The 26,082-nt window shown below is 37.7% G+C and overlaps 2 protein-coding genes across 4 annotated transcripts in view; one reads left to right on the top strand and one right to left on the bottom strand.

Annotated features, from left to right (window-relative positions):
* The window catches only part of LOC132913104 (aurora kinase C-like), a 316,494-nt gene that overhangs the window by 58,927 nt on the left and 231,485 nt on the right, over positions 1-26,082 (bottom strand). The gene's annotated exons all lie outside the window — the stretch shown is intronic.
* LOC132913094 (membralin) overlaps positions 1-26,082 on the top strand; it is a 66,820-nt gene that overhangs the window by 38,691 nt on the left and 2,047 nt on the right. For all 3 annotated transcript variants that reach the window (XM_060971066.1, XM_060971064.1, XM_060971065.1), the window contains exons 11-13: positions 15,378-15,477; positions 23,326-23,674; positions 25,552-26,075. In XM_060971066.1, coding sequence (XP_060827049.1) covers positions 15,378-15,477; positions 23,326-23,674; positions 25,552-25,769 — 667 coding nt within the window. In that variant the 3' untranslated portion in view covers positions 25,770-26,075. The remainder of the gene's footprint in view (positions 1-15,377; positions 15,478-23,325; positions 23,675-25,551; positions 26,076-26,082) is intronic.

The raw sequence follows: 26,082 nt of genomic DNA, 5'->3' as shown, positions 1-26,082 counted from the left end.
AGCTTGCCCAACAGAAATCCTCGTCGTTCGCGTTCTGACATTATTTTTCTTGTCTTTTTCTACCTTTCCCTTTTCTTCAAAATGTTTGATTTAAATGGCGTTAAACGTCATTTGTTTATCTGTTTTATTAATTGTCCTCTTTGATCCACGTTTTTGCCATAGCGTTAATTTCTGTTTGATTTATTCTTTCGAATTAAAATTTGCGAAATATGTATTGCCATCGCCCAAACGCAAATCGATTCGTATAGTCTTGGAACGGAGATGAACGATGTAACAGAACACGATAGCACGAAATTCTTTTTTATTAACCTGCGGGAGATTTAGTAAGTTTAGTCGCAATTCAATAACGTTTTATTTGTCGTGGAATTTGAATTATTCAATGCTGCGGATATACCATTATGCAAAAGGTGTTGGGTATAGTGCTGTTTTCCCGAAACGAAAACGTAGGTACGTTATTTACCGCACAGGACACATGATTAATCGTAAACAGTGGATGGAAAATTAGTCCCCCTAAGATAATTAGCTAACATAATTAATTTTCTTGACTACCGGCAGCATGGTTTGGAATACTAAACAGGAACTGCCGGTTATGTTCAGAAAAATGCTTTGTCCAAAGAGAGGAATAGTAATCGATCTTATGTTGGTGGCTGCGTTACTCTGAGTTCTGTCGACAGAACGTTAACATAGCGTACATTGATGTCTACCACAATATTTGTCAATCAATTTCCTAATCAAATCGATTGATATAAAATTTCAAAATGTTTTAATTTGAGGAAGCAACGAGCTGATTTCCGAATATATTTCAACGGTGGTTCTTAATATAAAGTAATTCGCAAAATAGTATTCGTAATGTATTATAAAAAAGGAAAGATTGTAAGTGTGAGGGATTATGTATATAAATACATAGTTGTATCTTTGTTCGTAATTTCATTTTGAACAAATTGAAAATCGTCTGGTGTGAATCGCGAGTTTTTTTCGCACGATAACTGTGTCGGAGAAATTGAATCTTTTCGAGACGTATTATAGTTCACATCCCAACACGAAATTCCAGCGACATTGAAAAAACGAATATTGTCGTCTTAAGGAGCGAATGTGTTAAACGTAGTTGCACGGAAGAATATCCGATCTCGGGCCTTCCGCTGGGATACGCTTATAAAATTAAGGGATAATGAGAATTAACGAGGATGATAACAATCTGCACACAACGATATTTTCTTCGCGTTATCGAGGCAACGCCGCTAAAGGGAAGGCCTCGAAATGAATACAGATTCGCAGTGTTTTAACTCGGTATAAGGGTCGAGAACGAGAAAGTATGCGCATTAGCCTGTAAAAAAATGTCGGGGAACAAATCATTAGCGGTTTCCTTACTCTTTTTTCGTCTTAGTTTTGACAGTGTATAACCAATTGCTTATTTGCTATGTAATCGACTTTACGAACGAGAGGCAACAAATGTAAGGTCAATCACAAAGTAAATACTCATTGGAAATGAAATTTGTTCATATTCTCGATTACGTTCGATTACGCCAATTTTCTTACTTTTCTTTTCGTTGACTTTTCGACACACCTCTCGTTTATAAGAATATCGAGCACAGTAATTCGATCACTCTCAAAAGTTCCACGTACTTGTCAGCTAGCGCAGTCTGGCTATCCGGGATTCGTGAAGCACCCTCGATGGCTTCTGTACTCTAAGCACTCTTCGTCACTTTTCTGAAAATCTTTAACCGCTCTCAACTCCTTTCTCGGAAAGAAACTTTTTAATACGGTCCGTGGCAGCTGAAAATACCCAAGACAAGCCGAATACGTGTCTTTTTTCCTCAGTCGAGGAACGTACGCGCGGTAATCCAAAGTCGTTAATATTGAAATATTAATATCGCCGGGGCAACCTCCGCGAAGTGCAAATATCATTTCGAAGAGCGAGCCGGGACAAAATGAAACAGGCGAAACGGACGGAATATTCTGTAACAAATTAACTTGGACCGGTACCGGACTGGGGGAGAGAGGATCGATCCGCAGCGATATCGCTAAATTTTATGAACCGTTTCGCAGAGTTTTAATATTTCATTCGCCTACAACGCTTGTCCAGTGCTTTTAAAGCGGCGTTCATTTGATTTCCGTTTTCGGTAACGCCGAATATCATCGCGAGGAATTAAGACGATTATCGAAATAATTTTATAACGTTTACTGGTAAATACCGTACCATAGATTTATGAGCTCGTTTGTTCTGGATCACGGCTACCGTGCCCCGCTGAAATGTTCAAATAAAAGTGGTTAGCGCATAATAAAATGCGAACGATGCTCTTAAATTTCTGTTATGCACGCGAACGATTGGGAAATCAAGCTTGATTCGAACGAGAACGTTCATGGGATTTTCGGGCAAGCATAGGTTGTCTCTTTAATGTTTAATTAATCCTAAATAAGTGGAATATACGTTTGCCGATAAATATCTCATTTGACAACCCCCCGGGTATCGCGTCTGTTTAAAGTATCGCCAATGGAAAGAGTATTCGTCGAAACACATATTGCCAGCGTGTCTGCATATTTAATTTCGTGTGTCATCAAAAGCATCGGATCGGCAGAAGTTTGGAAATGCACGCGACCCCGGACCAAGTTTTACGACATCGTCAAAATGAAATTCCTGTTTATTCATGGTATGCGTAATTCAAAATGGCACCGCTCCCATCGCGAGAAGACTATAAATGTTCATCGCGAGATACATTTTCATGCGTCTACAAGACGTATGCCATCGTCCCTAAGATTTAGAACACTCATTTTAAACAGAGACAATCATTCTGAAAAATATTGTTGCACTCGGGAACCATGGCCTGTTGTTCGAGCACTTTTATTCATACTAAAATTATCAATCTTTATCACGTACCTAAATATACATGTTATACATAGAATATTGTAATTAAAGTGATAAATAAAGGTGAAAATAAAGGAGCGTATATACATATGTACTTGTGTTTCTAGTTCGATCGAGAACAACGTTAATTCTGTCGAAAGCATTTGCGTAATATCAATTTTATATTGAAGCAATGGAAAGAAGAATATACCGCATTGTGTAAATGATAGAATGTTTGAATAGCGAAATATTTGGGTAATAGAGATTACTATCGTATTGAATTGTTTGAGAAGATTCTATCGTTTTTGACAATCGATATTAAATTCTATGGAGTATTAAGTTGGATTGAAAAAGGATTATTCATTACGAGCGTTTAGCAAATAGCGAAATACCGAATCCGAACAGATATTGGTCCTAGTTAAACGCAACAATTAAACACAAAAATCCACGACTGGTTAATGGGAAATATATCATTTTTCAATGAGACAAAGTTAGGCTTTACAAATTACGACAACGTACGCAAACAAGTATCCTGTATAAATAATTTAAATTGTCACAACATTACCGAAAAAAACTCCTTAATTGTTATTTTTGATATTTGATATTAAATTTATATACCTAGAAGAAGACATTAGAATTTAATCGATATCTAGATCGATCGCAATTCTTGCTTTCTCTGTTTTATAAAACTAACGTATAATGTTACGGAGGAACGTCATGTTCTTTTACATCTGGTTTTTGATATCACACGTCCGTGTGTAATGTTTAAAATCATAGGTTTGTATTTGTACAGACCGCTCGCGCAAGGATTCATTATATTAAAAATCGCACGTGGTCAAACAAAGAGAAAACAAACCAGCGGATAATACAATACGCGCGCGCAAACAAGCAGGGAAACCTACTGTACAAAAGTTTCGTGATGTTTGTGTTGTCGCTCGTGATCCATCTCTCATCACCTTGTGTATATTTTTATCAATTTTATTTCCGTGCCACATACGATTCGTTCTATATGCGTAAGTAATGAAAATAATAATGCGTTCAAATGCGTCTAAACGAATTAAAGCGGCAAATTAGGAGCTGTTGTCGCAAAGCAATTTTGGAAATTAAAGCTATAGAATTCTATTTCGAATAACTTTTCTAGTAATCTCCGATTCTGTTATATCGGAATATATACTTACCCTCTTTTAAAAGAATATCAAACTTAGAAAATCAACAGAAATGGGCTTATCATATTCTCCTCGTGTGATTTTCTTGTAGATAAATAAAAAAAATTCACGCGAAAGCTTTCCTTCCAGCGCTGCACACACTTATTTCTCTCGTAGCCCCTTACCCCACCTTAAAATCCAAAGTCTACACGTGTACATTTTCCTGTTAAACATCGTCCTGCTGTACCTCCAGAGGAAGACGAAATCTTACCGTGCGAACAGCAGCACTGGTTAAATAAATAAAAGAAGGAAGGAATGGAACGGAATGAAACGAAACGAAACGAAACGAAACGAAACGGAAGCCATTAGTAGAGGCGGAAGCAGCGGTGGATGCGCAAAAGCGGCCTGCAAATCTACCGTGGAGGAATTTCGTGATGTTCCGTGTTGCTCGCGCGATTCGTCTCTCATCATCTCGTTTATATTTTTATCACGTCTATTTCCATCCATCCTTTGGGATTCTGTGTACGTAGTATTACGTGTCCCGGCACCGTCTCCTCTCGACCTAGCTATGGCCATATACCCGTTTCAAAACCGTGACGTCGCGTCGGATCGCGTTTCTGGCGCGAGCGTGTACGCACCGTATAGGCACTCATTTGTGTACCTGAAATTCCTGCAAATCCTCGGGAATCTGGTTCGCTGCGCAAAAGGCACGCAACGACGTATTCGCTCGATCGCAGAACAAACGTTTGCCACCCCGTCGGTTCATGCATGGACAATTTCATTACCTGTATCGGGGGCTTGGTGACGCTGGCCTGGTGGTTGCGATGGCGGAAGCGAGAGGCACGGAGGGTGCGGGGAGATGCGATGTGGGTGGCTCGACCAGTGGGTGGCGCTCGGTTGGCGAGTGCGGCGGCGTGTGCAGGCGAAACTACACTATTAAATGGTGTCCTGACGGGCGCCAGTTAGGTGCACCGGGGTATGGCCCATTCTCGTCGTGTCACTCTGAATCTATTTGCATAGTAATGGCGCCGTGCTTCCCTTTCCTCCTCCACCCTCCGGCTTGCCACCCTTTAACGTATAAATACCGATACGGAAGCTTTTCAGCCGAAGAAGTTCTCGCCATGGTTCCTTCATCTTGCCGGATACTCCAAAGTTTCTCCTAGTTCCTTGATACTTGCTCTTCCATAGTTACGCGATGTTTTTTTTCCAATTTCTTCAATCACGGAGCAGAAAATTTTATATTCGCCACGAATCACATATCGTTAGAGTTTACTTGCGATTTAATTGGAAAAAGTTTCGATCGAAATTTATAGATTAGAGTATATGATTTATATTATGTATTCATAAAATTACTGTGAAGAATTAGTTCGCTAGTTGTAGCGTTAAAATATTCAGTAACGTATCGTATACGCGTTTGACACGAGTGTAATTGAAATCGAGAAATTCATTCATTACGTAAATTCATATAAGTGTTAATGTTGCTGATAATTAGGAGGCTATTGAGAACCGGCTCCGGTGTTTCACAGAAGAAGACAGTCAAAAGACAGAGTTAAAGCTTACTCGAGCAATGAGTCGCGACTCCCAATTATTCGTTATAATTCTAATTATCTCGCATACTCCGAAAATCCGCAATTCTCCGTACCAGATATCCATGGAAATGTATCTCGAGGCGGAGTTCGCGATAATTAGGAGCTTGCTCGGAAAGCGTAAGACGATTACGACACTACCATACCGTAGACATCGACGACGATGAATACGATGAACGGGGTGAAGAGTGGTTGCAGGATTGGCGGGAGGAAAGAAGGACTAGGAGGATGTCTGCTGCTTTCCATTAGAAGAATAATAAACTATAACCGATATCTACTGCTTCCTAGGAAACAGGCAACTCTATCCCTCTGGTGGATCGAACAGGGGGTGGTTAACAGGAGGGGACTGTTCGGACAGGAATGGCTGAGTAACAGAAAACTGCCGTAATGGAGGTTAATTACGAAGGGGTGATTGTGGAGAGGGAAGATCGGTGGAAGTAGAGAGAGTATTATAGGTTCCCCTTCGTTCCTCTCTTTCTCTCTCTTACGCTTTCTTCTTCCGCTTTCCTCTTTTCAATTTCATCCCCTCTACCGTTCGCATTTCTTGCAGTTCTAAGGTTCGGTGAAGGCAAAGCCTTGGCTTGGTTGCCAGGGTACGGTCACACCCAGACGGTCGAAGCTTCCTTCAATTATAAAAATCCGGTTATCCTCTGCTCTTTAACTTCTACGGTATTTTTCGAAACGCTTTTGCCGTGAACTTGCGTGTACTTGATCAGCTCGGACAATTCTTTGTTTCTTCGTCAGAATCAAAACCCAACCGTCGAATGAATTGCGATGTCTTTTCGGAATTTATGTCGTAAAAATCATTTTATGCGACGACCTGGCATAACAAGTATCTTCTAGCTAATGATTACGACATTTTTCTTTATCTATGAGAGAACAATAGCTTTGTTAAAAAGACCAACAATGGTAAAAATATGTTCCTCTAGTTTTATTTTCTTTTCTCTTCTATCGCTAATTCGAAGTCCTTAATGAAGCTGAGGGCAAAAATGGACGCAATTTCACATCTTAAACGCGATCAGCCGTGATTTCTTTCATAATTGGTATCCTTCGATCCACTCATTCTTCCTCGAATTTCTCACGGCTCTCTGGTTACAAGCTGCTTCACTATCTTTCTGCCGTTTTCCTTTTTCTCGTCTGAACCTTAACACCCGAAGCCTCCGAACGCGAAGATATGTAGCATTGTAGCATAGCTCACAAGCGGCGTTTCCATGGGGTTCTATGGTTGTCGTGCTCTCGCATATCGATAAAATCCTCGTTACTTTTCCGATTTCTCGCGTAATCGAAACGCCTCGATAATTCATCATTTGTCATAGTTATCTTGTGTAGTCTACCGAGAGGCAAAGAAAAAGGGAAGAAAAACAAGAAACGAAGGAAAAAATGTAGAAGAAATTACGAGAGCGTCGGAGCGATCAAATTGAAAATATCTTGTGTAATCGAGTTATTTCTTGTTAACGCGTCATCCTTCTTGTGGCCCTGAACCGCGAAAACGATAATTCTGAGAACACTCGTCGTGATTAACGATACCTTACAATTGACTTGATTGTAGGTTTGTAATTTGTAGGATTGTTATTACTATATTTTTTGTATCTTTTTCACGATAAGAATAAGGTATAAATTACTCGAAACTCGAATAAGGAAAGTTAAGTTATTCAAAGCTTTCAATCTTCGAAAATGGTCAAGCCGCCACGCTTTTCTTCTTAAATAATATAATTTGATCGTGCAATTATGTTAAATTGTTGATTTTTTGTCAGTCTTCTAACGAGCCAACAATATAATTGTGTTCGAAAATTTTTTTGATACTATATTCGTAAGAAAGATTGATTCGAGGTATGGATTTAGTTTCTTTCACGGCCGTATACTGCAGATTTAAAATACATTAACGGAGAGAGCACTAGTCGTGGGTGCGCAGGATCGTGTCGCTTCTCTTTTTTTGTCTGTGTTTGAATTTCCACCGGAGCGAACTCTGAGAGATTCGAATAGGCGTCGGTGAGCGTCGAGGTGGAAACGGATGATCTCTGCAAGTTAATTTGTAACTTGAGCATTCCGCCCGGAGGATTGGGGCGGTTTCTGGAGGTGGTTGACAGGGTGGAAGCAAGGTACACGGTACCTTGGGGTTGTTTGTTGCGCTAATGTCTAATTAGTGGAGTGGTATCACGTCGCAACGAAAGCCGTTGTCGACTCTGCTCTCCTCTGCTCTCCTCTGCTATGCTTCTGGATGCATGGTGTTCTTTTTATTTTCGTTTCGTGGAGATTGTGTTGCTAATGTGAACGCTCATCGGTTAACCATTTCATATTTGTTTCCTTAATAAGGTATTTTTGCAGAGATATAAAATGCTTTTACAGGGCAGATTCGTAATTAATTTGAATTTTTGATCGATTGTTAATGTCATTAGAAGAAGTGCTTCTTATTCAGTGAACAAAAAGGTACGAGGTTTTGATATCGATTTTATACGTTACGCGATAAAAGTCATCTAATGACAAGTGAAATTCCGGTAGTGGAACGTAATGCACCGCTCGTGTCATTCCATATACCACCTAGCGATTGGCTTTTTTCATCGCACTTAGAAAACGAGTCTACCATGAAAAGGGAGGCAAAGAGGGTGTCTTGTGTTATATTTATTTTACATATTTTGTGTGATATTCATTTATTGCCTAGTAATATTATTAAACCAAGGACCAGTAAATAATAGATTCTACATAAACAATTTTCACAATTTAGACATTTTCGAGGATTTTAATCTAACGTTTTGTATGATCAAATTCAAGTGAAAAAAGATGTGTAAAAAATCGGGATATTGTAAATCGATTTCAAGAGTGGACGTGTTAAATTCGTTCGAATGTTCGAAAGTATTTATGATCGTTTAGGAAGACATTGAAACTCGCCCAGTTGAGACCGTTGACGATTTGCACGAGCAGCTTGGCAATAGCTAGCGATCTCTTAAACTCTAATTCAGCCACACACCACCGTTTCCAAGTGGTCACTATGCTGCCTACAAAGACGCGTTTTATGGTTCTATTGCCTTCTATCGTCTCGGGAAAATAAGCAATTTTACTTTATTCGGTGATGTAAAAGCCGACCTACGGAAAACGATTAACTTGCAATCGACGTAGTCGCGAAAGCTTTTTTACACCTACAATAAAACGGTTTATTCTGCTGGTGTGTATTAATGGAAACTAGCTTTAACCTACACCAGCTGCTTTAGATATTAACCGTTATTCTCTCTGTGATTAATTTCGCTCTTTCAATCTCATTTTTCAGAAAACCAACTGGAAAATACATAAAAATTCGGTGCAAATATTCACTAACCAGCGTATGCGAGAAATATATTTCTCAGTTTGGGTTTTAAAGATAATCGTTCATTAAAGATAGTGAGGAAATTACACATTCGATCGTCCCGTGAGTGGAAGGATCGCGATCGTCGAACTGAACGCGTGACCGCAAAGTTTCTGGACGTAGGGCGATCAAATATTAACGACATACCGTACGGTTATCGGATCATCGTATCATCGATCTTCCTGAATCTGCTTCGCGACCGTCACGAGTTCGTAAATGCGTAAGGGAATCCTCGTTTCCCTAGCAATCGATGTGATCCTTTGGGACAGTTGATTACCATCTCGTGCATTTTAGAGAAAGTTTTGAGTTTCGTGACTCGCGTATATATGTAGATGTTCTATCGGAAGTTTCTAATGTCCATTTCGATTCGATCAATTTTAATGTTGGTTTCTACGATGCTAGGTACGCCGGAGTTCTCTAACTGCATTTCGATAGATTAAACAGGTTTACACATGTAAAATATCAATGTTCTTTGAATTCTATCAGGTTGCTTGGGATATCAAATATTTCTTCGCAAGAACGAAATGGAAGTGATAATAAAATTGTAAAAGTGGTTTTGGTCCTCGTAGAATAGAATGCGTAACTGTGCTACCGTGGCCATTTTTTTCTGACTCCAGAAGCATGATGTAACATTCAACGCCATGGTGTACGGTAATCCGGTATACTCCCGTGGAATAATCAACAATTTCCACGTTCTATTCTGTATTATTACAGCACGGACCTTGTATATAACTGGTATAATGCAGTGGGACGCATTAAAGGCCGGATAAACCTGCCAGCCGTACAATAACTGGTACGAGCTTTGGGAGGCTGCTTTCGTGCCACTCCATTCTTCTTCGTCCCTCTCTTTCGAACTTCTCGAGTGTAACTCGAGGTGGTCCACAGGTGGTAGCGCATGATTAATGATTCTTACTTACTACGCCTTGCTTGCTCAACACGCCTGAAAGAGATCATTCTATCGCACTCAACGGATTTTGTGAGGTTCGTGTATCTGCTTTAACAATTCTCACAGAGTGGTCTTAGATCTTATTTCGTATTTTTCGTTTTTTTTTATATTGTCACGGTAGTCTATAAATCCGAATTCGCATTCGTTGTTTTTCAATATCCGATAAGAAAATTTATCATGCGAACTATGAGCTCGAGGATCGAGAGGACGTTGTAAAAAGATGGTACGAGCAATTTTTACGTGACTGCAACGGGTCACAACGTAAGATTCTGTAAATACATTATCCAGATTTGCTGGCCGTCTCAACGTCGAAAAACCTACGGTATCCAAAGAGCTTTGCCACGTGGTACGATCCCACGACGTATCTCGTCTTTCCTCCGTTCCCTGCTTTCCAATTTCTCTCCGCCTCCTCCTCCATCTTCTTCTCCTTCTCCTCCTCCACCTCTTCTTCCCCTCCTTCTTCTCCTTCTTCTTCTTCTTTCCAATATCCTTTTCCCACCGTTACATCCGTAAACTCTCTTACGTATTTATTCTCCACGGCCTTTTTGGCGTCCAGTCCCGTGTGTTTGCACCGATATTATTTCATTTTCCGCTACTCCAGCCCATTCTCCGTTGGACGCTGCAGAGACAACTTCCCGTCGGGTTATAAGGGATGTGTAACCTTATTTGCTGGTGCATGGTTGAAGTCATCTACGTTATCTTACCTAGATAGGAGTCATTTCTGTCGGTATCGCCGCCTTTATTTCTTCATCGTTGTTCTTTTTTCGAACATCTTCTTAAAGGAAAATATGCTATATACAAATTAGGTTGATCGGAAAATCCTGCCACGTTTCTATTCTTTGAAAGAAAGAAAATTAACTAAAATCTTTATAAATTGAAACGGCCGATTCGTCAGACTTGAAACGAGTCAATTTTAAAGGCCTGTTTTGGTCATCGATAAATTCAAACAAACTATCGAAAGAAAGTCCATGAATCTGAGAATTTTTATTCCTATCATTGCCTTTTTCGCTGGTCGAATCGATATATTTTCTTAGCACTCGGAACTCGGCATGAGCAGGACACGTCACCTTCCCGAGAACATCGAGGTCTTCCGACGACGTTTTTAGATATATCCTAGCATCGGCTATAGCGTTTGGTTACGCTGGTCGTTTGCTATATACGGCACACATATCTCGCGACGCACGTATACTCGTGCCCACCGAGTATAAGTATAGGTATCAGAGCCTGGCAGGAGTTTCGTTTCATCCTACTTGTTGGGCAGGGCCCTTCGAGTGGCCAGAGTAAAGAACTTCTCCTTTTCTATCAACTTTTCTCTCCCGTTCGTTCCTTCTCTTAGGACCAAGGGGGGATTGTTTGCACTCTTTACTCTCTTCCTTTCCAGAGCCACTCTCCTTTCTCTTGTTCCTTAGATCCTTGGCTCGATCGGTCCATCCACGCCCCACGGGATCTTGCCACCCCGTCGACCGAACCTCAGATTGCTTTTATACCGTGGATTGATTGACAATATACTTACGTTAGTCGAGTGGACCGTACAGTTATGGAGACGGTCACACCCCCCATTGAATAGCCCTTCTTGCTTTCATTTTCCTCTACTTCTCCTTTTTCTTCTTCTTCTTTTTCTGTTTCTTCTTCTTTTTTCTCTCGTTCGTCTTTATTTTTTGTTCTCTTGGCTGTTTTGTCTTTATCTAAAACCATTCATTTTCGTATATTTACATTATCACAATATACTTTACTGTTTCCCTTTTACCGGTTTTCATTTTTCTTTATCTTTTTGTCGCTTCTACCAAGTGATGACCATTTTCTGGTAATATACCGGGCAGAAGGAGATAATACTCCGAATCATTGTATAGAAAAACACTGAAGAATATCCGCTTCGACCATTGAAAGCCAGCTTTCTTTTAAACCGCATCAGCGTTACGCAACGTTGTCTTTTGTTTCAAGTTCACTGGTATATTTAGAAGTTTGTTTGTTCCTTATTCTCCGGATTACGCAAAATGTTGCCCGAAGTGAATTAAATACGGGCCATCTCGATATTTCAGAGCGGCTCTTTTATAGGAAACTGTCGGCTGATGTGTATCGTAAATCCATTGCCGGTATGTTGGGCTATCATGAATTGTGCCCTCGGAGAAAGTGAAAGAAAGACAAAGTACACCCTGGCGAAACCATTTCGTGTGATCTGCTCCACCCAGAGACCCCTATATTGCATCGTAAATCTTCACTGCTCGGAAACGATGAACTGCAAATTGCAAATTACAAATCTGCAGTTGTACCTCTATTTCAATATTTCTATCAAACCATGATTTTCTTAAATATCAATATTAAACGAATATTTCGTAGCTTACTTCTCAAGCTAATAAAAGAATTTACTTCTGTTTATCGATAGATATCGTATAAGTGTATCGATAAATGAATCGTCGAGCCATTTAAAGATACGTAGGTAAACAGCTGATATGATAATGATAGGATTTATCGTGCAAGAAAATTCAAAGGAAGGGACCGGAACTTGGTAACTTGTAAAAATCTTACGTCAAGGTCCAAAGGTATCCCTTCTCGCGATCCAGAGAAGGGGCAGTGCTATTCACTGAATTCAGAATGCGTTTGGAGAGTCTCCAGTCCCCTCTTTACCTTTACCATTCTCGGGAAAGACGTATGAATGGTCGTCGGATGGTTGCGGTTCCCTGAGCGTGGGACACTTTAGAGGCTATGTCCCCGGAATACGTAACTCGGGATTTTGAACGTGCATTCTTTCTTATCCTTTTTCCTTCTGCACTCTATCCTCCTATCTTTATGCTTTTCCACTTTTTCTACTTTTTCGGCGCTTACGTTAAAATCGAATTATGCTGTTATGCAAACGTAGAGAATGTATCATCCGTTCGGACGAATTTCTCGTTGTCTGGCCAAGGCTGGCTGACTGGCAGTATCTACTAGAACAGATATAGCGTCTTTGGTTCATCGACTCTAAACTAGTCGATGTTGCAAATTAATATCACAGAGATAAATTTATTATTAAAATAATAATAAATATGTTATTCTTTCTATATCCGTTACAAACTATCACTCTGCTTGATATATCCAAAAATATTACTTTTTCAATAAATATACTTGGGGAAATGAAATCCTTCAATTTCTGTAAATATTTCATTGCTTCTGCAGAATTATATACGAAAGAAAACTATAAAGGTTTGCTTCTGTTATGTCGTTTGATCTAGGTTACATATCCTTAGTATGATTATCTCGATGTACTAGATGTTCGTGTAACTTGCGTACTAAACCGAAAATCGGAATGGACCGGACGCCTAAACTATATTTTACGACTGACCGCATCGTAAAACGTAATGCAGAACGCTTTTGGACCGTTGCTTGACGTACATAAATTCGCACTATGTAAGATTTCGGCAGAGTTGTACGTTGAGATGGAATCGTTTATGGACAAATAGTCGTTGTTTAAGTAACGACTACCAATGTATTCCAAACATGTGTAAAGTTTAATCTGTTATCACCAATGACAAAGTCAATGATAACATCGGCTTGATATTGTATTCTTGCTTCTCTTTTATACCGTTGACTATTTTATATTTATAAATGATAATATGAAATTTAGCGGCCGAGGGTTTAAGGATATTTCCTCGTAGCATTTTCGCGTTGTAGTCTATTTTCCTAGGTCTCCGGTACGTTGCATATGATTAATTATAACTATTTAAACTGAATACATTTAATATTCATACAGAACGTCAAATATAATTATGCAACAACTTCGCTACAACGTCGTTATCACGTTATCATTAATATGTAAAATTAGTTACTTCAGGATTAAATTCATCATAAAGTTTTCATGAATACACACCCTAGGCATAATGATAATCGGTTAAATATAACAAATATTTCTGCGTATCGCTTGTCAAGAATTAATGACACATGTCATTTTCGTTAAACTTGGAAGATATCGTAAACGCTCGATATTAGACGTTTTGTTCTGTTATTTCCTATACGTTTTATAACTTGCTAACGGGAAAGGAAATGTCATGCAAAAATGGCGCTGTATCGCGTAAATTAGTCAGCAGATACATCACCATCTGTAACGAAATTTTTGGGATCGCGATCTCCGCAGACTTACTAGAAATTTTATGGGTTAGCACGGTGCGCTATGGAAAGTTAAAGAAATTTTCAGCATAAATGTTAGGAAATTAGTCAGATTATTTATCGAGGGTGTATACGATAACCATTTTTCTTGGCATTTTCCTCGCGTGCCACCTTTTCCTCACTTAAGGTTGGCGTTGCACTCTGAACTCCACCCTGAACCGCAAATATTGGCTACCCCGTAACAGCTACTCGTAAAAATCACTTGATTACAACCCCTCCCTTATCACCTCGAGGGCCACCGTAAGATGAGGCGGAAAGTAAAAAAAGTCATCCTACGTCCTTTTTATGATCATTGAGGAAAACACGAAATTTGGCACGAAAAAACTTTCAATATTCTATGGATCAGTGCTTCTCATTCTTTACTAAGAGGTAAGAAATAAATGGAACGTTCTTTGAGTTAGTAAAGTAAGTTAATTGTTCTAATAATGAATTTATAAATTGCTAGTTACTGTGTAAATTTTTCAACAAACAAATTAAAATCTTGTTTCGGACAGTTGCAAGTAACCATTATGAAGGAAAATCTTTGCGACTTTGTTCATCGAACGAGGTAGCACGAAATACCGTAACAAGTAATTAAGTTAGAAGAAGATTAAGAGATAAAATGTTTCTGTGTTTTATTTACCATAAACTAGAGGTGGATTAATTCTTGACGCGATGAGAAAGAACTTTATGATTTTTCGAGACGCGAAATCGGAAAGTTTCGTCGGTTTAAAAATATTTTATTACCCCATGGACGTTAGTAAATGAAATAACCTGCTTATAACGATACAAAAACGTTTCGATAAATTACAATAAATAGGTGGTTATTACTTAATAGTTAGTAACATTACTACGTAGCTATCTTTACGTGTTTTTACAATATTTCTGCTCTACGATTACGAATAATATATTTATTAAATCTGATTATTAAATATTTTCCGCAATAATTCTTCACTGAGTATCACTATTATTAAGTAAATCGTTATTGTTTTAAATGTGCTATCGGTTTCTTTTATCTAAACGGCGATGTTGTAAATGATATATTGCCATGTTGTTATTAGAAACTGTTATTTCGTATTTTAATTTCGGATGGAACTTTCGTTTAGTTTTGTGTATAAAAATTTAATCATGAGAAAAATTGTAAACGTGCCATTACTTATAATTTTCCAGTCATACTAATGACGTCCCAGATAACGCGCCAGCCTTGATATTTCAATAGGTAGGAACCTGATATTATTTGATCGATAAAGCGTCCATGTTGTTGCACGGGTACCGCTATATCGTAAATATCGGGGAATTATATAATCTGTTAAATAACATTGGTGCTGATAGAAATACAATATAATATATAAAAGTAAAATCGTATGCTTTCTTCTTATAGACGAAATAATTTTTGTTTCAGATTTTTTTACCTTTATCACTTCTCCTTCTACGCATATCATTACCGATTTAATGGGCAGTATAGCAGCTTGGCCCTTGTTACATCTTGGCTTTTCATACAGGTAAGTATTTTTTCTGATAAATGGTTGGTGTAAAATTTTTTTGCATATTATATTGTTCTATGACTATGGAGAATAGACATCTACGAAATAATATTCACAGAGCAAAAATTATGAAAATACAATGTTTACATGTTGTAATACAAATTTCTATGTAATGCTATTTTGTTTTAAATTCTCATTCTTATAATATCAATCAATCAATGTTTAGATGCAGACCATAAAAGACAACCGAAATTTATTAATCACATCCCATTGTATCTTAAAAATTTAATAATTGACAAACAAAACATGACTTTGTCTCTGGTTCAACATTTCACCTCAAACTTAATCGAGAATGGGTTACAAGTGGATTCGATCTATATTGGTTTATATAAAGCCTTTTTGACTCTGCTAGCCATGTCATTCTTATTTTAGAACGTAAATCTCTTGGCGTCAGTGTTAACCTATCCTAGCTATACAGTTACCTTTCTAACAGGCTTCAAATGGTTAAATTTAATGAATGCTACTCGAAGGCAATTGCTGTTTTCTTAGGTGTCCCTCAGGGATCCCACTTTGGTCCGTTAATTTTTATCCTCTTTATAAATGGTATCTCTTCTGTCTTCTTGCACAACAAAATGTTACTTTTTGTCGACTGCCTCAAGATTTATCGAGTAATTGCGTGTGTGAAAGACGCAACTATCCTGTAAAGGGATCTTGATAGATTTACTCAATAATGCACCAAAAACAGATTAGAAATTAACAATTCCAAACACAATATACAGGGTGCGCCGTTAGAATCCGGACAAAAGAAGTTTTGTGCAGAAAGTTGTTTATTTAAGTCAATACACAAAAACACATGAAAATGTTGTTATATCTCATTTAAAGGGTCCTTGCTGAGAACTTTTATTCTATGTAACCACCCTCTGCCTCTATGACCTGCTCTATTCTTGCTCTAAAGCGCGAGCACGCTGACTTCAACTGGTCGCGTTTAATTGTCGCGAATTCTGACTCGATAGCAGCTCGTAGGGAGTTGACGTTGGGGTGCCTGCATTTATTAGTTTGTCTCTCGATAACGCCCCACACGTAATAGTCCAATGGGTTTAGGTCGGGACTGTTAGGAGGCCAGAAATCTTTCGACCAAAACATGTCCACATTGTCAGAGAGCCAATTTTGAACAAGATGACTTGTGTGAGCAGGTGCGCCATCTTGTTGAAATAAATACGGCCTTCCAGAAGCCGTAATTTCCATCCACGGCTTTATTACTGTCTTCAGGACCTCCAAATAAACCTCCTTTGTGATTCTTTCGCCTTTTTGGAAGAAGTGCGGAGGCATGACGTCGCCCTCACTTGAGACAACGCTCAAAACGTGAACACTTGCTGGAAATTTGGTTTTGCCCACAACAGGAACATCTTCGAGATTGTGGGCCAGCCAACGGTCGTTCCTCCGATTCACTTTGGCATCCACCCGGCGCGAAGACTTTCTATAATCGCCGCTCTTCTATCGTATTCCGGGTTTTGCTTAACGAGTTCTGTCATTTTGAGGTTATAGAAGACTTATTGACATATTTAACTAACTTCAGAGTCAATCAGCACAAACATCTGAATTCTAATATGGTGGGAACTACAAATTGAATTCTGTCCGAATTCTAACGGCGCACCCTGTAATTCACTTCAATCGTAAACTCGCCTCTACGTATCCATCGTTAACCGCATCCGCGATCGTGGAATATTCTTTCTAACAACCTTTCTTTTCAAGTTCACTGCCAACAAGTATTATAATTCATACCTCATACAAAACACTTGGCTTTATTTATTGTACCGCTAAATTTTTTTCCAATATTTCTGCACTATGTACACTGTGCTCTATAATTCTTTAGTTCGTCCTCATCTGGAACACGTTTCTGTTATCTGATCTCTTTAATACAAAAATAAAATTATTCAAATAGAATCAGTATAAGCCAAGTTTCTTAGGTTCGCTTCATATTTAACTAATAAACCTATGTCTTAGTATTGTCATGATTATGAAACTATTCAATCGCGTCTGGAGTTATTAACCGTTGAGCAGCGGCGCACCATAACATGATCATCTTCCCTAATATCTTACACGAAGTAAACTTCTACATTTCTCTACTTTCTTTAAATCCGAACCCTATCCAACTAATTACCTCAAATTGTTAAATATTATGTGCGCATAATTGCTAACAAGTTTTGTAACATTATTGACTTGTTTTGTAAATCTTTAGGTTTTTTCAAACTATCAACTTGCAACACAGTTCGTAATCATTAATCACCAATTGTAGTAACATGTAACTACATGCTTTCTTACCCGTTAATTACACATAAACAGTATTATTATTGTTATTTTATGATTCAACTGATATCGCCGCTTAAGACACACTTTTAGGCAAATAATTTTTTCATTTCTTCGTAACTCAGTCATTTTTCGGTAGTATATCTTCAGTACCCTTGCTTAACAATTAAAAAGCACAAAGAAAGGATACGATACCAGAGACCTATGTTTATTAGACGTTGTTAATAATTTTTTAAAAGAAAGTAGATTTAGTTAAACAGTTTTAAAATATACCGATTTAACAAGAGAAAAATATGAGAATATCTCAAAGTCTAGCATTGCGTGTACTTGGGTAAAATATTTCCGGATTAAGACGCAAACGAGCAGTAGCCGTGGATGGTAAAATAATTGTAAGCGGTTCCAACAGGAATACAAGTAGAAAGCGCAAGAACACTTGTTCTCATTAGTACTGAAAACCTGCGCATTAATCAAGAATACTTTGCGACCTACTTGAGGAATACTCGGCCGAATAAATATGTTCCTGGCGAACTTAACAGTAGTGGTCGTTCGAGGTGGTTATCAAAGAACTCTGCACAAACAATGAGCACACGCGTTTAGAAATTATGTCACGGAGTACTTTTCCCCTTTGGCGTCTACCGCCTACCGATCGATCACTCCTTTCTGACATCGATCGTGAATTTCTCAAGAGGGCTGCAAATGTGTTTGCCTTTCAAATTGCTTAGCCCCGGATGTTCGTCGTGCGTGAAAATATGTTTTCTCTCTTGTGCGGCCGAGAGCTCGTTCGATTGGACGCTTGAAGCCGGCTGAATTAAATCGATGAGAACCATAATGACGGGAAACGTTACAGGGTTGATTCATTTTGATGGACGAGAAAGACTAATTGTGGCTCAAATAAGTGTAACCGAATGAAACAAATTTTGGTTACATCTTTTCACATTCATGTTTTATCTAGAGGCAGATTTTATGCAAAGTTGATTAAAACTTTGAATCATTGTTATAATATTTGAATGAAAGTACAACAACATAGCTTACTTTTTATTAGAAATTAAAAGAGGTATGTGCAACGTGCAATCGTGGTCCACGATGTATAGGGAGCTATATTGTCGAGTTCTTTTCGCTGTAGATTTAATAATTAGGTGTTCGGGGATATATTTCCGTCAGTTCGAACGATATAAAACGAAAGGCGAATATTTTACAAGGAATTCCAGTGGCTTCTGGTGAAAGTTCTGCTATTGACAGTAACGATAGCGAATGAAGAGCCATTGCTTTGCAGTCTAGACCCTACCATCGCTCAAACTTAAGTTACGTAAACGCGACCAGGACAATGCACCTGACAGTTCAATCAATGAGAATAATTTAATGCCAACTTAGGATTTCAGTGAGCGGGCATAAATACCATTCAGTTTTAGTTTTCTCCTTTGCTTTAGTTTTCTCTCTCCTCTCTGTCTGTCTGTCTGTCCCCCTCTCTCCCTCTCTCTCTTTCCCTCTCTTTCTCCCTCCGAATACATTGTACATACATTTTTACAACGTACAGAATCGAGTCCATTTACTCTTGAAAATTTTCAGATATTCGTAATCCTATTTATCCCCACGGATGTTATTTATAATTTTTCTTGCATCTAGCTTGATAATATTTTACGAAAATAATACCTGTTGTGATAATGAACTAATCAACTCTATATCGATGTACGTTAATAATACAAAATCAATTTGTTATTAAATGTATTTAGTTATATATCTAATCTACATATTCAATCGTATTGTCTTTCGTCAGAAAAAGAGATCATGTCTTCGATTAAGAGACTAAGATTAAGTTAAGTCTCTGCAATAAGTATGTTTTGTTCAGTTTGATTAGATTAGTCCATGATGATGAAATTGTTATTATCACCTCAAAATTACTGTTTCTTGGAGATCTGATAAAGAGCGGACTTAACATGAATACAAATGTTTTTCAATTTTTTTTGAAATGTATAACTCAATATTTCGTCATGTCTTTCTTCATATCAATATTTACTTCGCATCATAACTGTATTAGTCATTCGTAATCGTCTTAATTGTTGACTGCAAATTTCAATTTTATTGAAAAAATTTTACATTAAATGAACGATATAGCATACCTTGATAATTGATTTCCTTCCATTATTTTATCGGTAAATGAGAAAGACTAACTATGTAGTCGTAAACATTTCGTTTTCATAAATGAAATTGGCCAATTTTCCAAAAAGTAAATTTTTCGGTACAACAATTATATCCTAGGTAATCTGATTCGATAGCGTATTTTGATAATGCAATGAATCATAATTAGATCATCGCGATGGGCGTATTAACAGTTATTACTCTAATGGCGTTACAATAGCTAGCTGTTGCGTTAATAATTGCGTTCGGTATGTACTGTATATATATTTTGCGTGGAAAAATTAAATACCATTAAAGTGTAATGGAGCGGCTAATTAGCCGATAAAAGATACGAATGAATAACAGATTCGACTGTTATATGCTCACAAAAGGAATATTCATTTTATGACACCATCGCGTATTAAAAGTACGGTGGAATTCGTAATAATCTCGAGCAGATCGCAAATTTACGCGAGTAAATGGATATTTTTGGAAGAAAATAATATGGTTGATACACGTAACGGTAAGTCGATCGAATTTAGTTTGATGTATAATTAAATATTTTTAACTAATTAATAAAGAAATATCGTTTTATGAAAAATTATGTGGAACAAATTATAATGCGTTCAAATATTTTCTGTTTTGTTGAATGGTTTAGAAAAGCCCAAAATTAGTACATTTAAAAGCAATCAATTTAAAAGCAGTCAAGTAGTTATCTGAAATGAATAACGAGACTACGTCAATAGGATAAAAATCAAATCCAATATCTGTGTTCTTAAAAAAAAAAAAAAAAAAAAGAAGAAAAAAGAACAAGAAAGAAAAAAAGTATTTGTCATTTCTTAATAGCTTTTGTTTCATTTTATAGCCGATAATTAAATCTAATCTGGAAATATATCGATGATTAAATCTAACGTGAAAGTATTTCAAAGTTTTTGTTTCTTTATTTGCAGCATATCCAATTTAACAATACTTCTATGAAAAACTGCAAACAAATTTTCGTTTGAATATCGCTTGATTCGATGAAGGTAGTTTAATGTAGAATATTAAACTATTTAAATCACATACGCTGTACATCGAATACTATTTTAGACGAATACATACCTATCTTATCATTTCAAAAACCACTTTTCTAGAAGCGATATTTTTCTCGAGGATTTTCGTGTTCGTCTTGGGTTATATTCAATGACCGGTTAACCATCAGATGATCTAGCTATCGTGAATTTCGATAATATTCCTCGAGCACTGAAATTAAGTTACTTACTCCTGTCCTAGTCGCGATTAATATCAGCCGATAGTTAAGCGGTGCTCGTTAACAAGAGCAACCAGCCGGCCAAGCAACGATCGGCAATTATTTCCCTGAAACGAGTTTATGAATAGAAGCCAGACCACGGGAAAATTCGAAAACCCGCCGGGCAACAAGACACGATCGGTTAAACCGAATCGTTTTGACTCCTACCTCGCTCTCGCTTATTCTCTTCCTCCCTCTCTCTCTTATTCTCATCCTCACTCATCCAACCATTCGCTTCTTTTCTATATAGGTGAGAGAATCGGGGCGATTAGCCCCGCGGCGTGATTATATGCTGGTCGATATCGATGTCATCGGCGTTGATTATCCAGGAAACGAAAATCCGGTTTCCTCGGTAACCTGTTTCATTCTAGCTATCGTTTTATCCTGGCCATCCTTTTTCCTCGAATCTAACCGATGGCAGCTGCCTCGGTTCAACTCTATCATTCGCGTAGATGTGTTCTTTTTTCTGAAACGATGCAAATTCATTTCGTTATATCGGACGAATCACCGTGGATACCATTTCCTTCATGTCGACGACAGGTGCCCGATGTCTCGAGATATCTATTTTCCATATTCAACTTCTCCGCGTTTGTCTCATTCTTCCAATTCTTTTCCTTCTCCGGTTTTCCCCTTCTTTTTTCTCTCCTCCTTTTCTTCTACCGTTTCGTTTCTCTTAAGTTATCGGTTTACGCATTTCATTTCGACGTTGCTTCTTTTTGGATCTTCAATTTGGAACGCTTGGAAGAATCTTGATGCGAAAATGAAGGATCGAGAGAACATTTGTCTTTGTCCTTTGTTAATTATGGGTTAATCCGCGACTGGTATTCCACGAATCGACTTAAAATTTTTTTTGAAAAATTTCAATGATTAGAGCGATATCCACATAAAATGATCTTTAGGACTGTAAAGACTGCATTACCATCTTTGGTAATAGATGTTGGAAACTTTATTGTTTCTAAGTTATCAGTAATCCTTGTGAATGTTTTATCGGATCTTGATTAAGATGGCGTGTTATCTTGATCAACGTAACTTATGGAATCGGTTATTCAACTGAAAATGGATATCATTGAGTAGGATAAAAGCGTAGTATTCCAAAGCATAGTACAAGGTAGATAATAGAACTAACCTTGAAGTTTCTTTCTTTCTTGTCACAACAGTCGTGTACAACAGATGTTCTAAATATATTCTACCGACAAACATTTCAGAAAAAGTAGCAATTTGTTATAATATAAATTATGATGAATTACGTTACGATGACAAATGTAACTGTTATCAGATATTTTGTAGAAAGATGTTCGAATGCATTATAGAATTTTGATGTCATTTACCATATTCAATAATTATTGTGTACTTTCTCTGTTTTATGCCAATTTTGGCCAATTAAGTTTTGTCAATGTTAGCAACGGAGGGTGAATTTCGATGGAGGAAAAATGGCCAATCTTGCTTCATTGTATCAGTAGAAATTTTCTTATTTGTTCTACGGTAACAGCGAAATTATTCATACCCTATCATATACACGCGTGGAATGTTTGTAACTACAGTTGAATAGGGGTATTGCGATAGGTGGTGAGTTCAGAAGCATGACGAAGAGGGATAAAGAGAGATGGATGACGAAAGGCTATCGAAGGGCACGGAGAGAACGAGAGAAACAGTATAGAACAAATTTGGTGAATTTCCATATAAATTTGTTGGGCAGGAGCGACACACACATGCGTGTATCTCGTTGAACAGCCGATATCACGAGGCCGTGTGCCTCGTACCTATATTCCATCTAACACTATCGATAGTGACCGCCACAAATTCACAAACTAAATATCGTAGTTTTAATACACCATCAAATCAATGATGCTAAATTTCCTTATTAATCGATTATTGAAAACGAAATTCCAGTTGGAAAAACGGATACCGTTTACCATTGCCGTTTGCCATAAAATGATTACCGTTTGAAGAAATCTCGTAGACTTTCTAAAACTTTTTAAATTATCATTTCGAATTTTTGGTCGAGACTTAGAGACATATTATGACACAATTAGAGTCAGTTATTATAGGGTTATTACAGAGTCAGCCTTTATCCAGTCTTTTCACAGAAAGTTATTAAAAAAAGCTGAGTAAAAAGTAATTAGTTTATTTATCCACATTTTTGTTACCAATTTTAGCACTCGATGCTATACTTCTTCCATCACTACGAGCTGCCCGTGATCCTACAGCAGGCTCAGTTACAGCACCTCCTGTTCCGCAATCATGCACAGGCTGGCATGGCTGACCCTTCACCGGAACAGCCTTCGCCTAGTCTAAATCGGGCACTGACTAGCACAGAACCAACACCTGAACCTTCACCAGCACGAGAGTCAGCAGGTGTCACAGAACCTGAGCCGACACAAGAAACATCATCGACCAGTCCACCGCCAGCTGAGTCGAATTCGACCGCTTCCGATGTTCATTTAGAGGAACGAGTCGAAGCCACAATAACAACCCCTTCGTCCACCGAAGAACAAAATAATAAAGGTAAATAACGAAGATAGAAGTAGACAACAATTTGCATATATCATTTTGTGTTCCTTTGTAATGTACTAGTCGATATGGCAAACCATATAAGCGCACAAGTGGATATTTTCGATAAAAACAGAAAACGTATTTCCATTAATTCTATCACTTACATAGTTCCTCACCTCGACTTTTCAAACGCAAGCTTTGATTTTCATTTGTTGTTCTGAGATCGTGTACTTAACGCATGCATGTATACTGCTAAAACTATGCGTTTTGAAACATTATACAACGTTGAAAGTTCGTTTTGTAGCTCCTGCTACAGATAGTTGTCACTTCAGGAATCGTTTGTATCATTCACATATGATACCTTATGATCATGTATCAATTCGCACTGATGCTTAGCACCAATTAGTTTTTCTTCTTTTAATTCTATTTATCATGTTTCTCCGTGATTCGAGCAGTCCATAATTCTCTCAACAAGTGAAATGGATACATAGAATAGTATTTGTACTTATATAATTTATATATTTCTATTGGAAATAATTTGTCATGAAATAATGAATAAGGTAGAATATTTTGCAGTCACTGTGATTAATAATATATACATAATACATAATCCATAATACATAATACACAATACACAATACACAATACGCAATACACAATACACAATACATAATACATAATACAATACATAATACGTAATACATAATACACAGTACATAATACATAATATATAATATATAATAAAGCAAGATATAAGGGAAAACGATTATCAAGCTAGCTACTTTAGACGCGACTTTAGATTGAAAAGTGGTTCTTATATTCCTTCTCTTTTATCAAAAATGGACAGTTGTACGTATTTCGATTTTTCCCTAATTTTTCCATTAAATTATATTAAAATTATCGGTATAATGAGTTTTATGGAACACACATTTTATTGAACAAAAATATCTATTTTCCGAATTCTGGCTGAGAATGATTTTACTGAGTGAGTGTAAATTCGTAAAAATACCTTGATCACATTTCATTGATCCGCCATGTAATATTAATTTTCATAAAAAACACTTTGTAGTTGGATGTTCGTTTTTACAACTCGCTCATTATCATAGTCGGATAACGCTGTTCTTTGATACGCTCACATAGAACGACAAAATATTTTTTTTATCTTCTTCGTTATTCATTTATTTTCGTACCCATGCGTCTCTCTTAATTCTATCCAATTTATGTACATAAACTGATGCCTCGATAATGAAAGTATAAGCAAAGTTACGAATAAAACAAAAAATAATTGCTATGTTAGTAAGGTATTGATCAATGCGAATACTAACTTGAATGAATATCCAATTGTGTGAAACGAACAAACGATAGCAATTATCAGCACGTTATCTGTTGATCAAATTTTCATTCTTTCCAACTATGAATTAATAAATAATGTTTATAGAAAACCTGTTCCTATGCTATAAAATTTTACGCACAATGGCAACACAGGAGGCATGACAATTCATGACCAAATACTTGGGTCTTCCATAAAAGAACAATTTTTAAGTTATATGTATGTATATCGTCCACACAAACCATCATACTGGTACTAACGATCATGACAAATCTTGCATCCTTTATAGGAAATATATTCATATTCAGATTATTCGGGATACGAATGCTCAAAGGGTTAATTAGATCTAACATGTCACGAATGTTTTACGCCCGCTCCCACGCTTACTTAAATGTATCACCGTGTTTTTCCATTCATCTTGATCCCAGCTCGTCACGGTTCTACTGCCTGCTAATTACTCACTTAATTTCGTTTTTCAATCTTCCCATGGCTTTTTGTCTGCATCGCTTCTCCCAGTATCGTTACACCAGGATCTGCTGAACATTGCTTTGAATCTTAGCGACAGAGAATCTCACGGAGTCAACAGCTTCGAACACTAGCGCGGAGGCGAGCACGCAACCGAAAATAGAGGAGGTGGGAGTATCTAGGAACGTTGCTTCCTCCTCGAAGATCGGAGACAATGGATCATCCACCGATACCTCTACATCGGAAGGGTTCGAGGTGATCGAGGCTACAGAGACGACGCGTAAGGAAACGACATCCCGTCAGGACAAGTAGAGAAACGCTAAAACGCCTCGAGCCATGCCAGTTGCATAGTCAGGATAGTCCAGGAGAAGAGGTTGTCATTTCAGCGCGGCAGCATCTGCGAATAGATCGTCTTGGAACCGAAGACCTCGAGGTTTGCTGACAATTGAAATCGAGGAGGAGAGATCGTATCGTTCAACATGGGCCATACATGGCCAGAATAATACGTCTATTTTCGAACAGTTCGATATCCAAGTATCTTGAAAAAATGGCTTATTCTTCAGTCAGAGACAGAGAGAAATAGATATATAGATAGAAAGATAGATAGATAGATGGAGTGTGTGAG

The sequence above is a fragment of the Bombus pascuorum genome, chromosome 13 (assembly GCF_905332965.1).
Source record: "Bombus pascuorum chromosome 13, iyBomPasc1.1, whole genome shotgun sequence".
In the NCBI taxonomy this organism is placed as follows: domain Eukaryota; kingdom Metazoa; phylum Arthropoda; class Insecta; order Hymenoptera; family Apidae; genus Bombus; species Bombus pascuorum.
This window is presented reverse-complemented; position numbering and strand designations above follow the sequence as displayed.